This window comes from Nicotiana tabacum, chromosome 18 (assembly GCF_000715075.1).
Source record: "Nicotiana tabacum cultivar K326 chromosome 18, ASM71507v2, whole genome shotgun sequence".
NCBI classification, from domain to species: domain Eukaryota; kingdom Viridiplantae; phylum Streptophyta; class Magnoliopsida; order Solanales; family Solanaceae; genus Nicotiana; species Nicotiana tabacum.
The window spans coordinates 117,853,201-117,872,671 of record NC_134097.1 but is presented as its reverse complement, the minus strand read 5'-3'; the positions used below and the strand labels follow the sequence as shown (position 1 = coordinate 117,872,671).

The 19,471-nt window shown below is 36.3% G+C and overlaps 2 protein-coding genes across 2 annotated transcripts; both read left to right on the top strand.

Moving 5' to 3' along the window:
• Window positions 1-1,810: 1,810 nt before the first annotated feature.
• Window positions 1,811-6,028, top strand: LOC107775472 (putative oxidoreductase At1g06690, chloroplastic). Its single transcript, XM_016595211.2, is given in 10 exon segments — window positions 1,811-1,979; window positions 1,981-2,074; window positions 3,287-3,371; window positions 3,595-3,711; window positions 4,333-4,397; window positions 4,478-4,566; window positions 4,657-4,736; window positions 4,927-5,038; window positions 5,348-5,467; window positions 5,565-6,028. Coding segments are annotated over 10 exon segments (981 nt in total). The 5' UTR covers window positions 1,811-1,946; the 3' UTR covers window positions 5,751-6,028.
• Window positions 6,029-6,854: 826 nt separating this feature from the next.
• On the top strand, window positions 6,855-19,133 carry LOC142172658 (uncharacterized). The gene is made up of 9 exons (XM_075236325.1): window positions 6,855-6,888; window positions 7,439-7,526; window positions 7,689-7,815; window positions 14,737-14,935; window positions 15,637-15,786; window positions 15,867-15,940; window positions 16,082-16,200; window positions 17,667-17,750; window positions 18,530-19,133. The coding sequence occupies exons 1-9, from the start codon at window positions 6,855-6,857 to the stop codon at window positions 18,624-18,626; spliced, it is 972 nt and encodes a 323-aa protein (XP_075092426.1). The 3' UTR covers window positions 18,627-19,133.
• The last annotated feature ends 338 nt before the right edge of the window (window positions 19,134-19,471 follow it).

Here is a 19,471-nt window from a genome sequence, read left to right as displayed (position 1 = left end):
TTATCAGAACCCAAAATTTACCCTACGCGAACGGGCCAACTCCCATGCGAACAATCTCCAAGTCAAACCCCTAGTCCACTTAACTCTACACGAACGCGACCTTCTCCACGCGGTCGCGATCAACAATCTCGCCACCTTATGCGATCGCATCTCCAACTTTGTGAACGCGAAGAACAACCTGGGCATCCCCCACAAAAGCTCTACGCGATCGCGAGACCCCCTACGCGATCACGAAGAAGAAAACTCTGCAACAGTTGAAGCTAAAAAATCTGCAACTTTTCCAAAGCATGAAATGGTCCGATTGACCACCCAAAACTCACCCGAGGCCCCCGGGACCTCAACCAAACATACCAACATATCCCATAACCTCATTCAAACTTGTTCCAACCTTCGGAACGCTCAAACCAACATCAAAATACCAAATTCGCATCGAATTCAAGCCTAAGAATTCTAAAATCTTCTAAATTACGCTTTTGATCAAAAACCCAACCAAACCACATCCGAATGACCTGAAATTTTGCACACATATCCCAAATGACACCATGGAACTAGTGATACTCTCGGAATTCCATTCCGACCCCTATATCAAAATCTCACATATCAACCGGAAAACGCCAAAAATCCATTTTCGCCAATTCAAGCCTAAATCTACTCCGGACCTCCAAAACTCATTCTGATCACGCTCCTAAGTCCAAAATCACCTCCTGAAGCTATCCAAACCATCGGAACTTACATCCGAGCCCTCTAACACATAAGTCAATATCCGGTTGACTTTCCCAACTTAAGCTCCTTCAAAAGAGACTAAGTGTCTCAAACCTTACCAAATCCTTTCCGAACCCGAGCCAACCAACCCGATCACATATAGAACCGATAGACAAAGCAATAAGAAGCAGAAATGGGAGAAACGGAGCGGCAACTCATGAGACGACTGGCTGGGTCGTCACAAGGGGAGACCTTGATGCCCCGATTAGGAGGTGTGAGAGGTTCACCATAGCGGGTCAAAGGAGGGTAGATGGAAGTCTAAGAAGTATTGGGGTGAGATGATTAGGCAGGACATGGCACTACTTCAGCTTACCGAGGACATGACCCTCGATAGAAGGGTGTGGAAGTCGAGGATTAGGGTTGTGGATTGATAGGCAGTCTAGAGTTTCGTCTAGGCATCCCAATAGTATTAGTCACAGTCTTGTATTTTTCTATGCTTAGCCCTTTGCTATTTCATATTGTGTCATTATTTCCCACAAGACTGAATCTATTTTTATAATGTCATATTCTTAGATATCTGTTGTTGCACGTATCTTTATTTGTTTCCATGTCTACTTAACTGATTGTTGTTACTGTCTGTTTATTGCTTCATTTTCACTTCTTTTGAGCCGAGGGTCTTTCGTAAACAACCTCTCTACCTTCGTTACGTAGGGATAAGGTCTGCATAAACTTCACCCTCCCAGACCACTTTTCGGATTTCAATGGGCTTGTTGTTGTTCATTTTTTTGAAATGAATGGAGTCACTTAATTTAGATTATAATTTTAATTTTATTCTTAAATGCCATATCTAATGAAACACATGTTACATAAAATTGGACAGAGGTCATTTACAAGGTCATACTCGTAATCCCACAAATACAAATCCTTTACGTGATAAACGAAAGGTTCAAATCAAAGCGAAGAGAAACACGAATTGGAAAGCAAAAACAATCTGAAGAAATTCAAGTAAAAAAGATGGGGTCGACAGCCATTTCTACACAACAAGCATTCAGCAACCTTCAAAAAATAACTCCTTTAAGCTATTCTAGCAGTATTAGAAGTATAAGGAGTGGTAATGGACAGTGTTTTTCGAGCAGGAGAAGAAGGGCGGCGCCACCAAGGTGCTGCGCCGCGACGGCGGCGGAGGTGGCGGCGAAAGAGAACCGGCAGGCAGTACTAAAGAACGGTGACGATACGTTGGAAATATGCAGAGTGCTGAATGGGATGTGGCAAACGAGTGGTGGGTGGGGGGGAATTGATCGAAACGACGCCGTTGAGGCTATGCTTAAATATGCTGACGCTGGTCTTTCAACTTTCGACATGGCTGACCACTGTATGAAATCAAACATATCCTTTTTTTCCTTGCACGTGGCATGTTATGATTGGCTGGTTTTTCTTGTGTGCTTTGCTTGGACACGTCAGTATAGTCTTAGCTTTGGAGTTTTTCTTTTTCTTTTTCTATTTTCAGTTTCGTACTTTAGATGTTATGTAAAAAACTCACTTGACAGATAATAGAAATGTAGCTAAATAATCTAAACAGATAAGAAAAGCCTTATTTCAAATGAACCAGTGACTGTTTAACTACTCATATTTTGATGTCATTCTACTCTATGTGAAGTGGGATAACTGTTTAACTACTCTTTGAACAACCTTATTGATCAAGAATGACAGAGCTCTTGAACAGCAGTTTCAGTCAATTTTGCTTGAACTCAATCAAGATTAAGTCTTTTAGAGCAACTGAAGCAAGAACATTAACACCAAGACCATTCAAATGCTCGTTAACTGAAGATAAACAACGTGCTATAGTTAAGAATGGGAAAGATTCACTGGATATTTGTAGAGTTGCCAATGGGATGTGGCAGACTAGTGGCGGATGGGGAAGAATCGAACGAGACAGTGCAGTTGATGCTATGCTTCAATATGCTGATGCTGGACTTAACACTTTTGACTTGGCTGACATATGTAAACCTTAAAATCTGAATTTATCTTCTTGTTTATTGTCGCGATTATGCTCTTGTTACTTATGTCATTTACCTTGGTGGACTGTTTTGTATGTGTCTAATTGTTGATTGTCAAAAGTCCCACATCTGTGGGTGACAATTTGGGTTTGAGAATTTTTCTCTATAAAAGGAGGCCTAATGTTTAGGATTTAAATACAACTCTCATTTGCCTTCTTATCTTCTCAAGGCATTTGTATCTTCTCTCTTTAGTATTATTTCACTTGTATTTTGGAGTGGAATAAAATATTGGTTGTGTCCGAGGAAGTAGGCAAAATTGGCCGAATCTCGTAAATTCTGGTGTTCCTTTTATTGTTGCTTTATTGTCTTATTTATTATTTGGTGGCTGCCATAATTTTTGGTATAGTAGTTGTGACTCATTCACACTATATACATTTGGCTTCCGCAACACATTCAACTACCAACAAGTATTATTGATATATGCTAACTCAACATATTATGTAGGATTAGAGCAGTTTTTGATCAGTTGGATCCCAAAGAGACAATGTTTATAAGTAAATGTATTCTTATCATGGTTAGCTTTGCAGACGGACCCGCCGAAGATCTTTATGGCATCTTTATTAATAGAGTACGCAGAGAACGCCCACCGGAACTTCTAGAAACTGTGAGAGGGTGAGTTACAAAAGCATGCTTCTTTATTAAGATTGTTGAGCAAGTAGAATGTAATTGCTCTTTCAGTCTTTTAAATGAATCTGCATATCTCCTCTTGACTATGATTGTACCAGCATTTGCTTAAACACTTAAATTTGCATAATAACAATGCATAGAAAGAACTGTAATAGCTTGAAGGAAAAGTTAGACCCCTAAACTTTATTCTTCTGATTTTGCAATGCAGGCTTACCAAATGGGTGCCACCACCGGTCAAGATGACCCGCAGTTTTGTCGTTCAGAACATTGATGTTTCAAGGAAAAGGATGGATGTTGCATCCTTGGACATGCTTCAATTTCATTGGTAATAACTGCCTCTAGTCCTTATTAAGAATACTACTCATGCCATTGTTCAAGTGTTAAGAAAATGGCAGTGAAAAATATTAGACTGTCAATCTGATGTTAGATATTAAATAACACCAGCGGGTTACTGCTCTTCTTATTTTCTTGAGGTTTAATTTGGTTTAGCACAAACAGTGCATACTGTAAGTTGCACTAGACAATCGCTCAAGGCACATTAAAAAGAAACCACTAAAGCTATCATCTCTTGTTCTACTCATGAGTTTTTGTTTTTTCTTCTCAAAATGCTATCCTTTATGTGATATGATTGCTTTCATCATGTAAGGTTCCAATATTAAACTAGCAGCCAACGTCTTATATTTGTAGTATAATAGCAACATTTACCTAGACTTGCAGCCCACTTCTTAAACGTGTGGTATGATAGCGAACTTATGAACTTCAACTTCAAATAAGAGTGTCCCATATCAGACAAATTTTGGCCCTTGGAATCGGAGGAGAGTTCTTTTTCACAAAGTATTGATCCACACTGAATTAGTCTTTCCAGTTATCTACCAAATTATAGAAGGAATTAGAAAAGATTAAGTTTTAGTTTCTGTTACTCTTTGCTTTTCTGCTTGAACACCAGGTGGGACTACTCTAATTCTGGTTACCTAGACGCACTAAAGCATCTTACAGATCTCAAAGAAGAAGGTTAGTCATATATTGCAGTCTTGGAGCTTTTCATCCCGAAGTTGTCTATTAGGCTATATAGTTACACAGCTGACATGCAGGCAAGATTAAGACCATTGCTTTAACTAATTTTGACACTGAGAGATTAAGGATAATTCTGGAAAATGGGATTCCGGTTGTTAGCAATCAGGTATTGAGTTGTCGACAGCTCTCATTACTCTCCTGTTCTTTGCTCCATATTCTACACTCAGCTCTGAAGTAAAAGCGGTTGTTTCTGCAGGTACAACATTCACTTGTTGACATGCGTCCTCAACAGAAAATGGCAGAGCTTTGTCAGCTTACAGGAGTCAAACTAATAACGTCCGTCTCTCTCTCTCTTTCTCTTTTTAACTTTTGAGGATGCAAGTTTCTATAACGATACATAATTTCCTCATTTTCTATCACCTTAAATCGAAGTCGTTAAGCCTAAATGATAGTAGTTAATTTTCAGGCTACCTTGTATGAATTAGTGGCACTATCTGATGTATTCCTAACTTTGCTTTAAATGCAGGTATGGAACAGTAATGGGAGGATTATTATCAGAAAAGTTTCTTGATACCAACTTATCGATACCATTCGCTGCCCCTCCATTGAACACCCCTTCACTACAGAAGTACAAAAGGGTAATTTCGCCTATAAAGACTACTTTTTGCGGTCATGCTGATGAATCTGTTATTCCTCCATAGAAGGGATTATTTTGTGAGTACCAAGAACTTGCAAAACAAAAATAAGTTGAGGGCTTCTTTTTGTAAACCTTTTATAGAAGGGGCCTGGTTATTTGGCTCTTTAAGGAAACCGAGCAAAACGAAGGATACCGCCTGTCCTGTTTCTTGGCATTTGAATTCTTCTCATTTTGACATAAGATATAGTTTCTTGATTATGAGTATTTGGCTCAACGAATTTCCTTTTTTCTGGAAAAAAAAACTTTGCAGATGGTTGATGCTTGGGGAGGATGGAGTCTCTTTCAAGAGTTGCTCAGGACACTGAAAACGGTGGCCAGCAAACATGAAGTCTCTATTCCAACAGTTGCCGTGAAGTACATACTAGATCAGGTATTTACCTGTTTTAATCATTTTCCTGCATATCAAAAAGAGAGTTATGTCAGTTATACCGATGCATTTTGGCTAAACTGTTGCATTACTATTGCAGCCAACTGTGGCAGGATCGATGGTAGGTGTTAGGCTTGGTCTGTCGGAACACATTAAAGATGTCAATGCTGTGTTTTCTCTGGTTCTTGATGAAGAAGACATTAGCAGCATCCTACAAGTCACAAACAAAGGTAAAGATCTTCAAAAAGTTATTGGCGATTGCGGGGATGAATACAGGCGTGCTTAGAGCCATTAAAAGGGACATTGTCTCTTTGCTATACACTTGTACCTATGAAAAATGTCATTGCAGGCATTGTTGAGTTGTGGATACTGCAGGCTTGGAAATTGCAAAACAAAGTCTTGTGTAACTCTTTCTACTCTAAAATGTATTTTATAAGTTCTATTTATAGAAAGGTAAGAATCATTGTTTTCAACAGGAAACTAGAAATGTATCTTGGAATGGATAAAGAGCCTTCTCAGTTGTACGTACTAAGAAGAATGACAAAGTCCTCCCTTGAGAAGTAATATTTTGGTTTGGTTTTGTTTGTACATCTAACAGACCAATATAATTCATTTGGTTTTCGATTTAGACACAAAAACCGAATGGGGTAATATCACGTTTAGCTTGCGTCAAAAATTATTTACATTTTGGTAGCCGAAAAAGTGTATAAAACTTGTATAACTTTTGTATATAACATACAGAATGTATATATATATATATATATATATATATATATATACAAATTTTATACATTTTTTAACTATTATTTTTACATCAGCTATACAGTATCATTTTTCCAAACCGAAGGGGAATCATAAACAGCCATACGAGCTAGCCGTAAATGATACACCAATCGTCCCTTTACCTCTAGTTTTTAAACTCTGTTGGCAATTAACTTTCCCATATATTCTTCCTAGATACATAATCAAGAATAAATTAACTCTAACTTTTTAAATTTGTGCTTATTATCATATTCCAATGTGTCAAGTTAACAATATACAAAATTTAATTAAGAACAATTTAGTCAAAATACTTTTTTTTCTAGAAGTTAGTATTTTGGGTCAAATGCCAAAAGGTCACTTATTATGGATCGGAAAGGATATTAATTTATTTGGCGTAACAAGCGAATGTAAGAAATTATTTTCATATAATTTATAATGGGAAAGGTAGTCTTAGAAATCGGAGAAAGGCATATTTATTTTAGTTATTCTCATTCACATCCTTTCCAATATAAATTTTAAGGAATTTGTCAAAAAATGTGATAAATGTCAACGATTTGCACCGATGATCCATCAGCCCGGAGAACAACTTCATTCGGTCTTATCCCTGTGGCCTTTCATAAAATGGGGAATGGATATAGTCGGCCCTTTACCAACAGCCCCAGGTATAGCTAAATTTATTTTATTTATGACTGATTACTTTTCTAAGTGGGTGGAAGCATAGTAGGGGTGGGCATAAAATCCGAAAAACCGAATTCCGAACCGAACCAAATTAATTTGGTATTTCGGTTTCGGTTTTTTCGGTATTTCGGTCTAATTCGGTACTGGATTTTCGGTATTTCGGTTCGATTTTCGGTATTATAATTTTACAATTTCGATAAACCGAAATACCGAAAATTTGGTGAACCCATATAATATATATGACTATATCTAAGCTCAATTACCTATTTAATAGCCCATAGTCCCAATGTCCCATACCGTCCCCGCGTCCCACCCAGGCCCAGCTCCCCCAACTCCCAAGCCCAATCCCAATCAATTACCCAAGTCAGTTAATACCCAAGACCCAAGTCGAGAATCAAATTAGGCATTCTCATCAAAGTAGGGCATTAGCCATTAGGGCTTACTGCTTAGGATATCATCGAGAAGAAGAAGACGAGAATCGACTGCGAGTCTAGGATATCAGTCTGCGAGTCTAGACGAGAATCGACTGCTTAGGATATCAGTCTACGAGTTACGACTTACGACCAGTCGATAGTCGAGCTCGAGTCTCATCTCATCTTCACCGGTTAACTTCACTGCTTTTGTAAGTTTTGTAAGTCTCATCTCATCTCATTCTCATCCCAGTACTCGACTATCTCTGAGGTTTTTTCTGAGTTTTTATATTTTTAAGTTTTGAACTTTTTGAGTTCAGAGTTCAGACGCATAAATTTTTTAATTTCTGATTTTCTGCATCAAACTAATTTAGGGTTATAGGCGGCGATTTCCAGCTCGATTCGATTCCTCGCTCCTCACAAATTCCGGGCAAACGAAGTGTCGAAGACGCTGTTGTCCTGTTCCAGTATTCCGAGCTCGATTCAATTTCAATTTCAAAGGTATGTTTCGTTTTCTTTTGGTTGTACTGCTGATTGAATGAACTGTTGTTCCGGGCTTTTCCCTTTAGTAGGAAAATATCATCTGTATCACGTTCATGCTGTTTAATTCATTTGCTTGTATAATAACAGTTGTGAGTACACGACTATGTGTTAGGCTTACCATATGATTACTTTGTTTAGGTCTGATTTTTAGAACTTTCCTTGCAATTTTCTTGTGATAGACACTTTAGGATGATGACAGTTGAGTGAATTCACTGTTAGTCTTCTTTGTTGTGACATTCTTATGGTTGCTGGTTTGGAAAGATTTAAATAATTGTGGACTTGTCACTTGAGTAGTAATGGCCATGGTTTTTTATTTATTTATAGATGGCTAGAAAAGGATATTGTTAATGGCTTTTTTAGCCTTTTTAGCTTTGCTTAGCTGCAGTTACATTAGACTGCTGCTGCATCTGCTGGAAAGATATTGTTAATTCGTTATAGCAGAAACATAGAAACATGGTAGTTTAAGCTACTTATAGCTAGTTTGAACTTTGAAATAACTAAAATCTAAAAGTGCACTCTCATATTTACATTCTCTCAGCATTACTGATAGCAAGGTAGTTAATTTGTTGATTGTTAATTTATGTTTATATTTGTTTAATTTTGTATAGATGGAAGATACAAGTAAAGTAAGTGATGTTGGTTCTAGTGAAAGTTTACCTATTACGGTAGATAGTAACACCAACACCATTGATACTCAAGATTCCAAGAAAAGGAAAGCAATGCAACCTAGGTCTGACGTTTGGAACCATTTTGATAAATTTGAGGTTAATGGGGTTGGGAAAGCACGGTGTCGATATTGTAAACAAGCTTATGCTGCTAATTCATCTAAGAATGGAACAACAGGATTGAAGAATCATTTGCTTAGATGCAAAGAATACCCACTTAAAATTGCAGAAGATAATAGTCAAACAAAGATAAATTTTCAATCTTGCCAAAATGATGAAGGATCAATTTGGAAATTTGATCAAAAAGTGGTTAGGAGGGCCTTAATTGAGATGATAGTTATTGATGAACTACCATTTAGCTTTGTAGAAAATGAAGGCTTTATGAAGTTTATGAGAAAAACTCAACCACTATTTCGTCTTCCTTCTCGTAGAACAATAACAAGGAATTGCTATGAAGTTTACGGTGAATTGAGGCAAAATCTAAGAAGTTCTTTTAGAGAAGCACAACCAAAAATTTGCCTAACAATAGACACTTGGACTTCATTACAAAGAATAAATTATATGTGTTTGACAGCCCACTTCATTGATAGGGATTGGAAGTTGCATAAAAGAATACTTAATTTTTGCCCTATCACTAGTCATAAGGGTGAAGAGATGGCTAAAGCTATTAGGGATTGTTTGCTTGAATGGAAATTAGACAAGGTTTTCACTATTACTGTGGACAATGCTTCTTCAAATGATGTCACTGTGAACGAATTGTCTAAACAGTTAGATATGTGAAAAACTAATATGATGAGTGGTAAACATATTCAATTGTCCACAGTAAACTTTCAGCTGGCTCATCCTTCTTCCTGTTCTCCATTCCCCCCTTCAGGGCCTCCAGCCTATTCCTGCACGAGGATTAAACCTTAGAAAAGGGTGCTACAAAGAAAGTATGATATGCATAGTAATTAATGGAACGACTGTTTGCATATGGAAATCCTTTTTTCTTCTTTGTCATCAATGCTCTTCCAGAGGTTCTCCTAAGATTTCACTTTTTAGTTGAATAATTGTACAATAAAAAAGAAGATAGTAAGTCTTAAACGCAAGAAGAGCTTTATGAGTACCAATGGGGAAAATTTCCCATGAACAAATGCAATTACTTTACGTGGCAAGGACAACATCAGCCACTAGGGACTGGCTGGCAAATACTCAAGCTTAACTCTGTTTTGTCAAGACCTAATAGTAGGTTTGATAGAGTAGTCAAGCTCAAGACAGACACATCTCGTGAGACTTACAAACCAAGTCCAGCTTATACATATATCAGCAGTTTAAATTGTTAATATTTTGTAGCTGCATCCTTAATTGGCAGAGTATATACTCTCAAACAATCCATAGAATATAGCAAAACTGATTGTATATTTGTAGATGATGGACTAAATCTAGCCATACTTATTGTCAAATTTAAGGTTTCACCAAATTATAGTTTTATACCACAAATAATGGCATGCTTAGTTTTCTTTTGTGAAACAAGTGGATTTTACATTAGATGATCCAAAATCTAAAACACAAACTTTCCTAAGTTCCCTTGCCTAGTAAAGATTATGCTAGAAACAACTACACCACTCGCAACTTGCCAAGGTAGGGGCTATGCAAATAGCTAACAGAAAAATCAGTTACAGTTTCATACTTGGTATCAGTTAGGCTTCCATGTAGACTCCATCGCTGCCGAAAACCATCCATACCTTCAGCTCCACTTGCCAAAATCAAGCGCCTAGAAAAAAAGAAGACATGTCACAGAATACTTATTGTATATTACTTCACATCAAATGCTACAGACAAAAGAGTAAACTCCAGATTCCAACTTATGTTTTTTCTTTTTTTACGCAGCATCCTGATAATGGTTTCGACTAGAGAACAAGACAATCATAAGAAAGAACATTGGCACCATTACCAAAACAGATATAGCCTTTGTTATAACCCTTTGAACATTCCACAATTAAAAAAGACGTGCATTCAGGGTCATTGAAGTATTAGTGACTTCAAATTTGGAACTAACGAATAGGACATATCCCTAATTTATAAGTAGAATATGCCTGCAACATAACAATGACTGTCCCACCAGAAGAGGGTAACAGATTGGAGATGAGTAATTTCATAGAAGGCAAATTGGCAACCGCAGGAATTGGTCTAAGTTCAAGGCAACCTTTGGGTTGTTTGCGCTGTATGTCCAAAAATGCATGCACGCTTTACCTCTTAAATTAACTGCCTTGTACACCAATATTCTATAATACGGATTTGATGACTAAGAATATAATGACGTACATATATTATTATGCTTCACTAGTTAAAAGGATTTTGTTACTTTTTTATTTTGAATTTTTTGCATTCTAGTAATTTTCTATATCTTTTATATTCTAATATTTTAGATGTTATCTTTTAAAAAAAAATATTAAAAAATAAAATGTGTGGTGCTTGCGCCTGTCTCATGATAGGTAGCACACCCCCCCCCCCCTTTTAAAATACTTCATATGAGCTTATGCTATGAATTCAAAAACCATACCATAAGCTATCACCTTGAGATTGGGGATGATACATTTGCAATTAGAAGAGAATATATCAAAAGCAAAGACAGACATGACTGATACTGAGAAGGGAAGTGAATAATATGGAAACTTCTTGCACTCACTAAAATCGTGTCGGTGCTACATTTTATCATAACAACATGCCGTTGATGATAACGCAGCTAAATCTACTTCACTAATATACATAACCAGCAAATTGTTTATGTGCAGAACTGGCTTTATTAGTTTGTTCGTCAGTGAAAATGAAGTCAAATCAATATTGAGATATAGTCCATCTTTATCAGTTCAAGTACAATGAATAAGTAAATGAGTAAAGCATGTTTATATTGTTTTATAGACAAACACATTTTTTAAATCAAAGGTCAGGTCAGACTCCTTGAAAGCAACACCACTATTGGTGTATTTTCACCTAAAATAATAGATTGAGACTACTTAAACTAAGCATTTTACATACCAAGGCTCATACATAAATAAATTGCACAGGTAATGGTAACTTCATGCAAAGGAGCTGCAATTGATTCTAAGAGATAGCCGGGAACTTTCTATTGACTAAACATTTTTTTGATAATTTTTCTATTGACTAAACATTTTTTTGATAATTTTTCTATTGACTAAACATTTAATGAGTCATAGCTAAGGAAAAGACAGATTTATCAATATCATTACTAATCTTTACTCTAACATACCTCTCCAGTAATGTGACTTCTGATTCTAGTTGAGTGGCTCGTTCTTTTGCTTGATCTAGAGGCGTTGACAATTCTAATTTCTGTTCACTATCTTGAAGGCGTTGCCTAAGCTCCTTATCCTACACATGAGAACTTCACATTAAACTGCTGGTATAAAATTAGTGTTCAAGCAACCAAAAACCTCATTTAAAGTACAAGAAAATCAACTTTATATTAGCAAAAATGTTTAAAAAATTTAACCCAGTTTTTATCTTTCTCACCCTTCTCTCTGCACATTGCCGATACAGGGCAATCTCATCCTGACAGAATGGCTCAATATCATTGATTTGTAGGCCTAGAAAACAAACCCTTGATTGATGAGCATTATAAACCACATGAACCAAAAAGGGATATTTGAGGAAAAGTTAGACATACAAAGGAACAGGTTCCTCAAGATTCCATCACAGAGATCAACACCTTCGAGTACATGAGACGCTATCTCAGGTGGAATGAGAGGCGATGGCGGGACCATCATTAGATCATCACCCACCAGGATAGTTTCCTCCATAGTCTGCTGTGAATCAACTAAATAACAAAAACACACAACAAACAGAAACATAAGTCGAACTACTAGTCCTTCGCACTGCATCTTCCACAATATAGTTCACTAAATGCAAAGTGCAAGTAATGAAGTCTCAGAAGCTCAGGCTGCAGTTCTGTACAAAGGGTCCTTTTTATCTTTGTTCCTCCCCCCATCCCCCTTAACTCAATCCCCTTCCACAATATCTTTGCCTCAATCCCCTTCTCCCAGTAAAGCAACCATATTCCTCCCCATTTACTTGATAGAAAAGGATGTAGAAGAGACACATGCCATTACTAAATGAATGAAACCTGCTGGAAAATCATAGTCTTTCAGCATCTCCTCTATAAACGTCCAGCACACCATATCATAAGCCTTCCTCAAGTCAATTTTCATTAGACATCTTGGAGTAGTTTTCCTATTATAGTGTCACATGAGATCATGACAAATCAGTACATTATGCACCCATGATCTTCATTGGACAAAGGCTACCTGTGATTCATTGACCAGTGACGGTAACACTCTCTTTAGTTTCTTACATAGAATCTTAGAGATGCATTTGTATATGGTGTTGCAATATGATATTGGCCTAAACTGCCCTACATTCAGAGGATTAGGCACCTTAGGAAACAAACTAATCAAGGTAGCATTCAGTTGTTTTAATAACTTCCCATTTTTAAAGAACTATAACACAGCTTCACTCACTTCATCTCCCACAATGTTCCATGCACTTTTGAAAAAACTACTCCCAAATCCATCAGGCCCCGAGCTCTTGTTCACATTGATAGTCATCATTGACATCCTTAACATCCTTCCTTGATTATGGGTCAAGTAGAACCAGTTGTTGTTGAGTAGTTAGTCTCTGACTCCGTAGAAATCATGGTGATGCTATTCTTCTCCATCCTCCTTATTTACCCAGTAATTCTTTATAAAACTGCACAAACAATTTGGCTATAGTTGTTGGATCATCCTGTATGTTCCCATTACTGTCTTGCAACTGCGTTACTACTTGTACTAATTTTCTGTGCTTGATCATAGAATAAAAGTACCTAGTGTTATCATCCCACAACCGCATCCGTGTTGCTTTACTTCTTTGTTGAAGGAATATTTCTATCAGATAAGTCAACCTCTTAAACTTTGCCCCCAATCTTCTCTCCTCTTGTTGTAAATGTACATCCAAAGGATTTAGCTCGAGTAATTCTTCGCACTTCAATAGATTCTCCCTATCCATTGTTGCTTCTTTCACTATGTTATTGAAATTGCTTTTATGCAGCTTCTGCAGCTTAGGTTTGAGACCTTTAAGTTTCTTCACCACTTGAAACATCTTCCATGCTTCTATGTTCTGCTTCCACCCCTCCTCTACTATTTCTATAAATTGAGGATGAGTACTCCATACATTACAGTACTTAAATGCTTCTTTCTCCTGCAAGGCTGCTGCATGGTTGTAACCTGTACAGGCTGTGATCACCCACCCCTTCAGGTAAGAACCTTGCTCGACAATCTACCAACCATCCATTCCCCATTCACAAATACCCAATCAATCCTAGAGAACACCCTACCATTATCTTGTTTATCATTCCATATATAAGAGCACCCCCATTAGGAAGCTCCACCAGTCCATTCATATCTAAACATGTTTGAAAATAGCTGTAGTAACAAGATTACCTCCTTGTCTATCTTCTACATGCAAGACAGAGTTAAAATCTCCCAAAATTATCCATGATTAATTCATACCCACTGAAACTTGATTCAAATATTCTCAGAGTGCCTTTCTCTCTTGGAGTAAAGAGTTTTAGAGTATCTTTATATTTCCAATGAACAAGTTAAAGAGATAATAAATATTAATATTGTCAATTTAATTGGTAATAAATATTAATATTGTCAATTTAATTGGTAATTACTCCCTCCAGTCCACTTTAATAAATTTTTTAGTTATTTTTACGCACATTAAGGAATTCACATATTAGCATTAATTAATTAAAAAATTGATCGTATTAACTTTAATTTATTTATTAACTATGAAAAAAATGTTAAGTATTAACTATGAAAAAAAAAAAGATAATTCCTTCTTACTATCTGAAAAATCAAATATAATGGATCACAAAAAAAAACTAAAAAATTAACTAAAGTGGATCGGAGGGAGTAATGTTCAAAGGCGAATTTTGTAATATACGTAAAAATAACCAAAACATTATTTAAAGTGGACCGGAAGAAATGTTACTTTTGATAAATTTAAAGGACCAAAATTGCTCGAGAATATTTAATGCACTATTCTTTACTTACCTAAAGACAAATAGGTTCCATCGGGGTAATAAATGGTGCCAAATAGGAGATTAGCACTTGCACATCTTTCTTTTCTCCTGTTTTCTCTTCTCTCATCACTTTCCTTTTGGTTTGCATTGTAGCGAAGTGCAGCAGTGTTCAACTGCCAACACAAGAAATACATTCGCCCCCTTACCAACGACCCGTTGCATCTGTATCGACTTGACATCTTGAAGAAATTCATTAGTGTCTGTGAAAAATCACTTCTTCTGTGCATAGAATCGAACACCTGGTGGGCAATAGCAAAAGGAGGACACCATGGATGGCAACTCAAAACTCTTTGTATTACCTACTTTTCTCTTCAACATGTTATTCTCTTTTTTCATTTTACCCCTTTCCCCAAGCTACATTTTGATTTTCTTAAGCCTAAAGAAGTGTCAATTATTCAATAACTTAGAAATGTTGTCACAATTTTCCTGTGTCATAGAAAATAATGGTGAAGTAGTATTGTGGACACTTAAGTGATAGATGAATTGTTGATGAAAGATTAAGTAAAGAGTCGTGAAATTTGAGATTTAAAGTAAGAAATCTAGTCACTGATCTGAATTTAGAATATAAGTCATGTCTTTGCATTTGATTCAAGAACTTAAAATGCATTTTTGAATTTAACTGACACTATTTGTACTTCGCAGTTCACTTGATTGCAGATATTTCTATTTCTTGGTCCGTATAGTTCTTTTTTAGATTACATGTATTCTTTTTCCTCATTTTCACCATACTTCACTGAACGCGAGCTTTAGTGGTGTATAAAGCTCCAACTAACACTTTGTGCTCTTTGGTTTTTCTCCTTTGAAAACACTGTTTTAAGGGGGATGGGGGGAGGAACAAAGATAAAAAGGACCCTTTGTACAGAACTGCAGCCTGAGCTTCTGAGACTTCATTACTTGCACTTTGCATTTAGTGAACTATATTGTGGAAGATGCAGTGCGAAGGACTAGTAGTTCGACTTATGTTTCTGTTTGTTGTGTGTTTTTGTTATTTAGTTGATTCACAGCAGACTATGGAGGAAACTATCCTGGTGGGTGATGATCTAATGATGGGCCCGCCATCGCCTCTCATTCCACCTGAGATAGCGTCTCATGTACTCGAAGGTGTTGATCTCTGTGATGGAATCTTGAGGAACCTGTTCCTTTGTATGTCTAACTTTTCCTCAAATATCCCTTTTTGGTTCATGTGGTTTATAATGCTCATCAATCAAGGGTTTGTTTTCTAGGCCTACAAATCAATGATATTGAGCCATTCTGTCAGGATGAGATTGCTCTGTATCGGCAATGTGCAGAGAGAAGGGTGAGAAAGATAAAAACTTGGTTAAAATTTTTTAACATTTTTGCTAATATAAAGTTTATTTTCTTGTACTTTAAATGAGGTTTTTGGTTGCTTGAACACTAATTTTATACCAGCAGTTTAATGTGAAGTTCTCTTGTGTAGGATAAGGAGCTTAGGCAACGCCTTCAAGATAGTGAACAGAAATTAGGATTGTCAATGCCTCTAGATCAAGCAAAAGAACGAGCCACTCAACTAGAATCAGAAGTCACATTACTGGAGAGGTATGTTAGAGTAAAGATTAGTAATGATATTGATAAATCTGTCTTTTCCTTAGCTATGACTCATTAAATGTTTAGTCAATAGAAAAATTATCAAAAAAATGTTTAGTCAATAGAAAGTTCCCGGCTATCTCTTAGAATCAATTGCAGCTCCTTTGCATGAAGTTACCATTACCTGTGCAATTTATTTATGTATGAGCCTTGGTATGTAAAATGCTTAGTTTAAGTAGTCTCAATCTATTATTTTAGGTGAAAATACACCAATAGTGGTGTTGCTTTCAAGGAGTCTGACCTGACCTTTGATTTAAAAAATGTGTTTGTCTATAAAACAATATAAACATGCTTTACTCATTTACTTATTCATTGTACTTGAACTGATAAAGATGGACTATATCTCAATATTGATTTGACTTCATTTTCACTGACGAACAAACTAATAAAGCCAGTTCTGCACATAAACAAGTTGCTGGTTATGTATATTAGTGAAGTAGATTTAGCTGCGTTATCATCAACGGCATGTTGTTATGATAAAATGTAGCACCGACACGGTTTTAGTGAGTGCAAGAAGTTTCCATATTATTCACTTCCCTTCTCAGTATCAGTCATGTCTGTCTTTGCTTTTGATATATTCTCTTCTAATTGCAAATGTATCATCCCCAATCTCAAGGTGATAGCTTATGGTATGGTTTTTGAATTCATAGCATAAGCTCATATGAAGTATTTTAAAAGGGGGGGGGGGGTGTGCTACCTATCATGAGACAGGCGCAAGCACCACACATTTTATTTTTTAATATTTTTTTTTAAAAGATAACATCTAAAATATTAGAATATAAAAGATATAGAAAATTACTAGAATGCAAAAAATTCAAAATAAAAAAGTAACAAAATCCTTTTAACTAGTGAAGCATAATAATATATGTACGTCATTATATTCTTAGTCATCAAATCCGTATTATAGAATATTGGTGTACAAGGCAGTTAATTTAAGAGGTAAAGCGTGCATGCATTTTTGGACATACAGCGCAAACAACCCAAAGGTTGCCTTGAACTTAGACCAATTCCTGCGGTTGCCAATTTGCCTTCTATGAAATTACTCATCTCCAATCTGTTACCCTCTTCTGGTGGGACAATCATTGTTATGTTGCAGGCATATTCCACTTATAAATTAGGGATATGTCCTATTCGTTAGTTCCAAATTTGAAGTCACTAATACTTCAATGACCCTGAATGCACATCTTTTTTAATTGTGGAATGTTCAAAGGGTTATAACAAAGGCTATATCTGTTTTGGTAATGGTGCCAATGTTCTTTCTTATGATTGTCTTGTTCTCTAGTTGAAACCATTATCAGGATGCTGCGTAAAAAAAGAAAAAACATAAGTTGGAATCTGGAGTTTACTCTTTTGTCTATAGCATTTGATGTGAAGTAATATACAATAAGTATTCTGTGACATGTCTTCTTTTTTTCTAGGCGCTTGATTTTGGCAAGTGGAGCTGAAGGTATGGATGGTTTTCGGCAGCGATGGAGTCTACATGGTCGCCTAACTGATACCAAGTATGAAACTGTAACTGATTTTTCTGTTAGCTATTTGCATAGCCCCTACCTTGGCAAGTTGCGAGTGGTGCAGTTGTTTCTAGCATAATCTTTACTAGGCAAGGGAACTTAGGAAAGTTTGTGTTTTAGATTTTGGATCATCTAATGTAAAATCCACTTGTTTCACAAAAGAAAACTAAGCATGCCATTATTTGTGGTATAAAACTATAATTTGGTGAAACCTTAAATTTGACAATAAGTATGGCTAGATTTAGTCCATCATCTACAAATATACAATCAGTTTTGCTATGTTCTATGGATTGTTTGAGAGTATATACTCTGCCAATTAAGGATGCAGCTACAAAATATTAACAATTTAAACTGCTGATATATGTATAAGCTGGACGTGGTTTGTAAGTCTCACGAGATGTGTCTGTCTTGAGCTTGACTACTCTATCAAACCTACTATTAGGTCTTGACAAAACAGAGTTAAGCTTGAGTATTTGCCAGCCAGTCCCTAGTGGCTGATGTTGTCCTTGCCACGTAAAGTAATTGCATTTGTTCATGGGAAATTTTCCCCATTGGTACTCATAAAGCTCTTCTTGCGTTTAAGACTTACTATCTTCTTTTTTATTGTACAATTATTCAACTAAAAAGTGAAATCTTAGGAGAACCTCTGGAAGAGCATTGATGACAAAGAAGAAAAAAGGATTTCCATATGCAAACAGTCGTTCCATTAATTACTACGGATATCATACTTTCTTTGTAGCACCCTTTTCTAAGGTTTAATCCTCGTGCAGGAAAAGGCTGGAGGCCCTGAAGGGGGGAATGGAGAACAGGAAGAAGGATGAGCCAGCTGAAAGTGAACCTACCAAGAAAAGATGGTTCTTCTGGTGAAAACAATGCTTACATGGTCGTATGTAGTACTACCATCACATTCAATAATTTATTACTCCCTCCGTTTCAATTTAGATGAGGTAGTTTGACTTAGCACAATCTTTATGAAAGAAAAGAAGACTTTTGAAATATGTGATTCTAAAAGCTTAAGGGTAAAAGCTTTGTGGGACTATAATATTTTTGTGGAAAAGCTTCTCATTAAGGGCAAAATGAGTAAAGTAAAAAGTTCAAAGTTAAATTGTTTCTAAATATAGAAATGTGTCATTCTTTTTGGAACGGACTACTAAGAAAAGTGTCGTTTAAATTGAAACGGAGGGAGTATGTTTTATCGCATTTTATTCATGGCACCTTGTTTCCATCCTTTTTTTGAGAAGGGGAATTTGACCATTTTTTACTGGTAAAGAACCCCACGCATAAATATGTATACTCAAGTACTTTACCATTTCAAAAAAAATAATGTATACTCAAGTCAGATAGTGCAGCAATGAATTCGCTCATGTTTTAGTGTTAGAAGTGTGTTCGTAGAGGACTGTTTCCATGACTTTGATTCATACTCTGGAAGAGAGGAAACTTTGTACTTATCTCCTTGTTTGATGTATGGATTGTTACCGGCAACTGGCAAGAACATTCGCCAACAAAAGCAAATATTTTATGGTTTCCTAGGTTTGAAGGCTTCTTATTATCATATTGTTGTCTATAATTTGGCTATCTTTACTACTTTTGCTGGCAGGTACTTTTTCTTTCCTTTCTATAGTATTTTCAGCATAATTTTTTGCTCCTATTTTTTTCAAACCGATTTTGAAAATGCTTTTCTTGAGCCGAAAGTCTATTGTAAATACTCTCTA

Excerpts from the sequence above, each read along its gene's own strand:
- LOC142172658 (XM_075236325.1), top strand. The coding sequence starts at position 6,855 with ATGGATATAGTCGGCCCTTTACCAACAGCCCCAG. Across the intron at positions 6,889-7,438 it reads CCCTTTACCAACAGCCCCAG|GATATCAGTCTACGAGTTAC; the intron begins GTATAGCTAAAT and ends TCGACTGCTTAG. Across the intron at positions 15,787-15,866 it reads CTTGAGGAACCTGTTCCTTT|GCCTACAAATCAATGATATT; the intron begins GTATGTCTAACT and ends TTTGTTTTCTAG.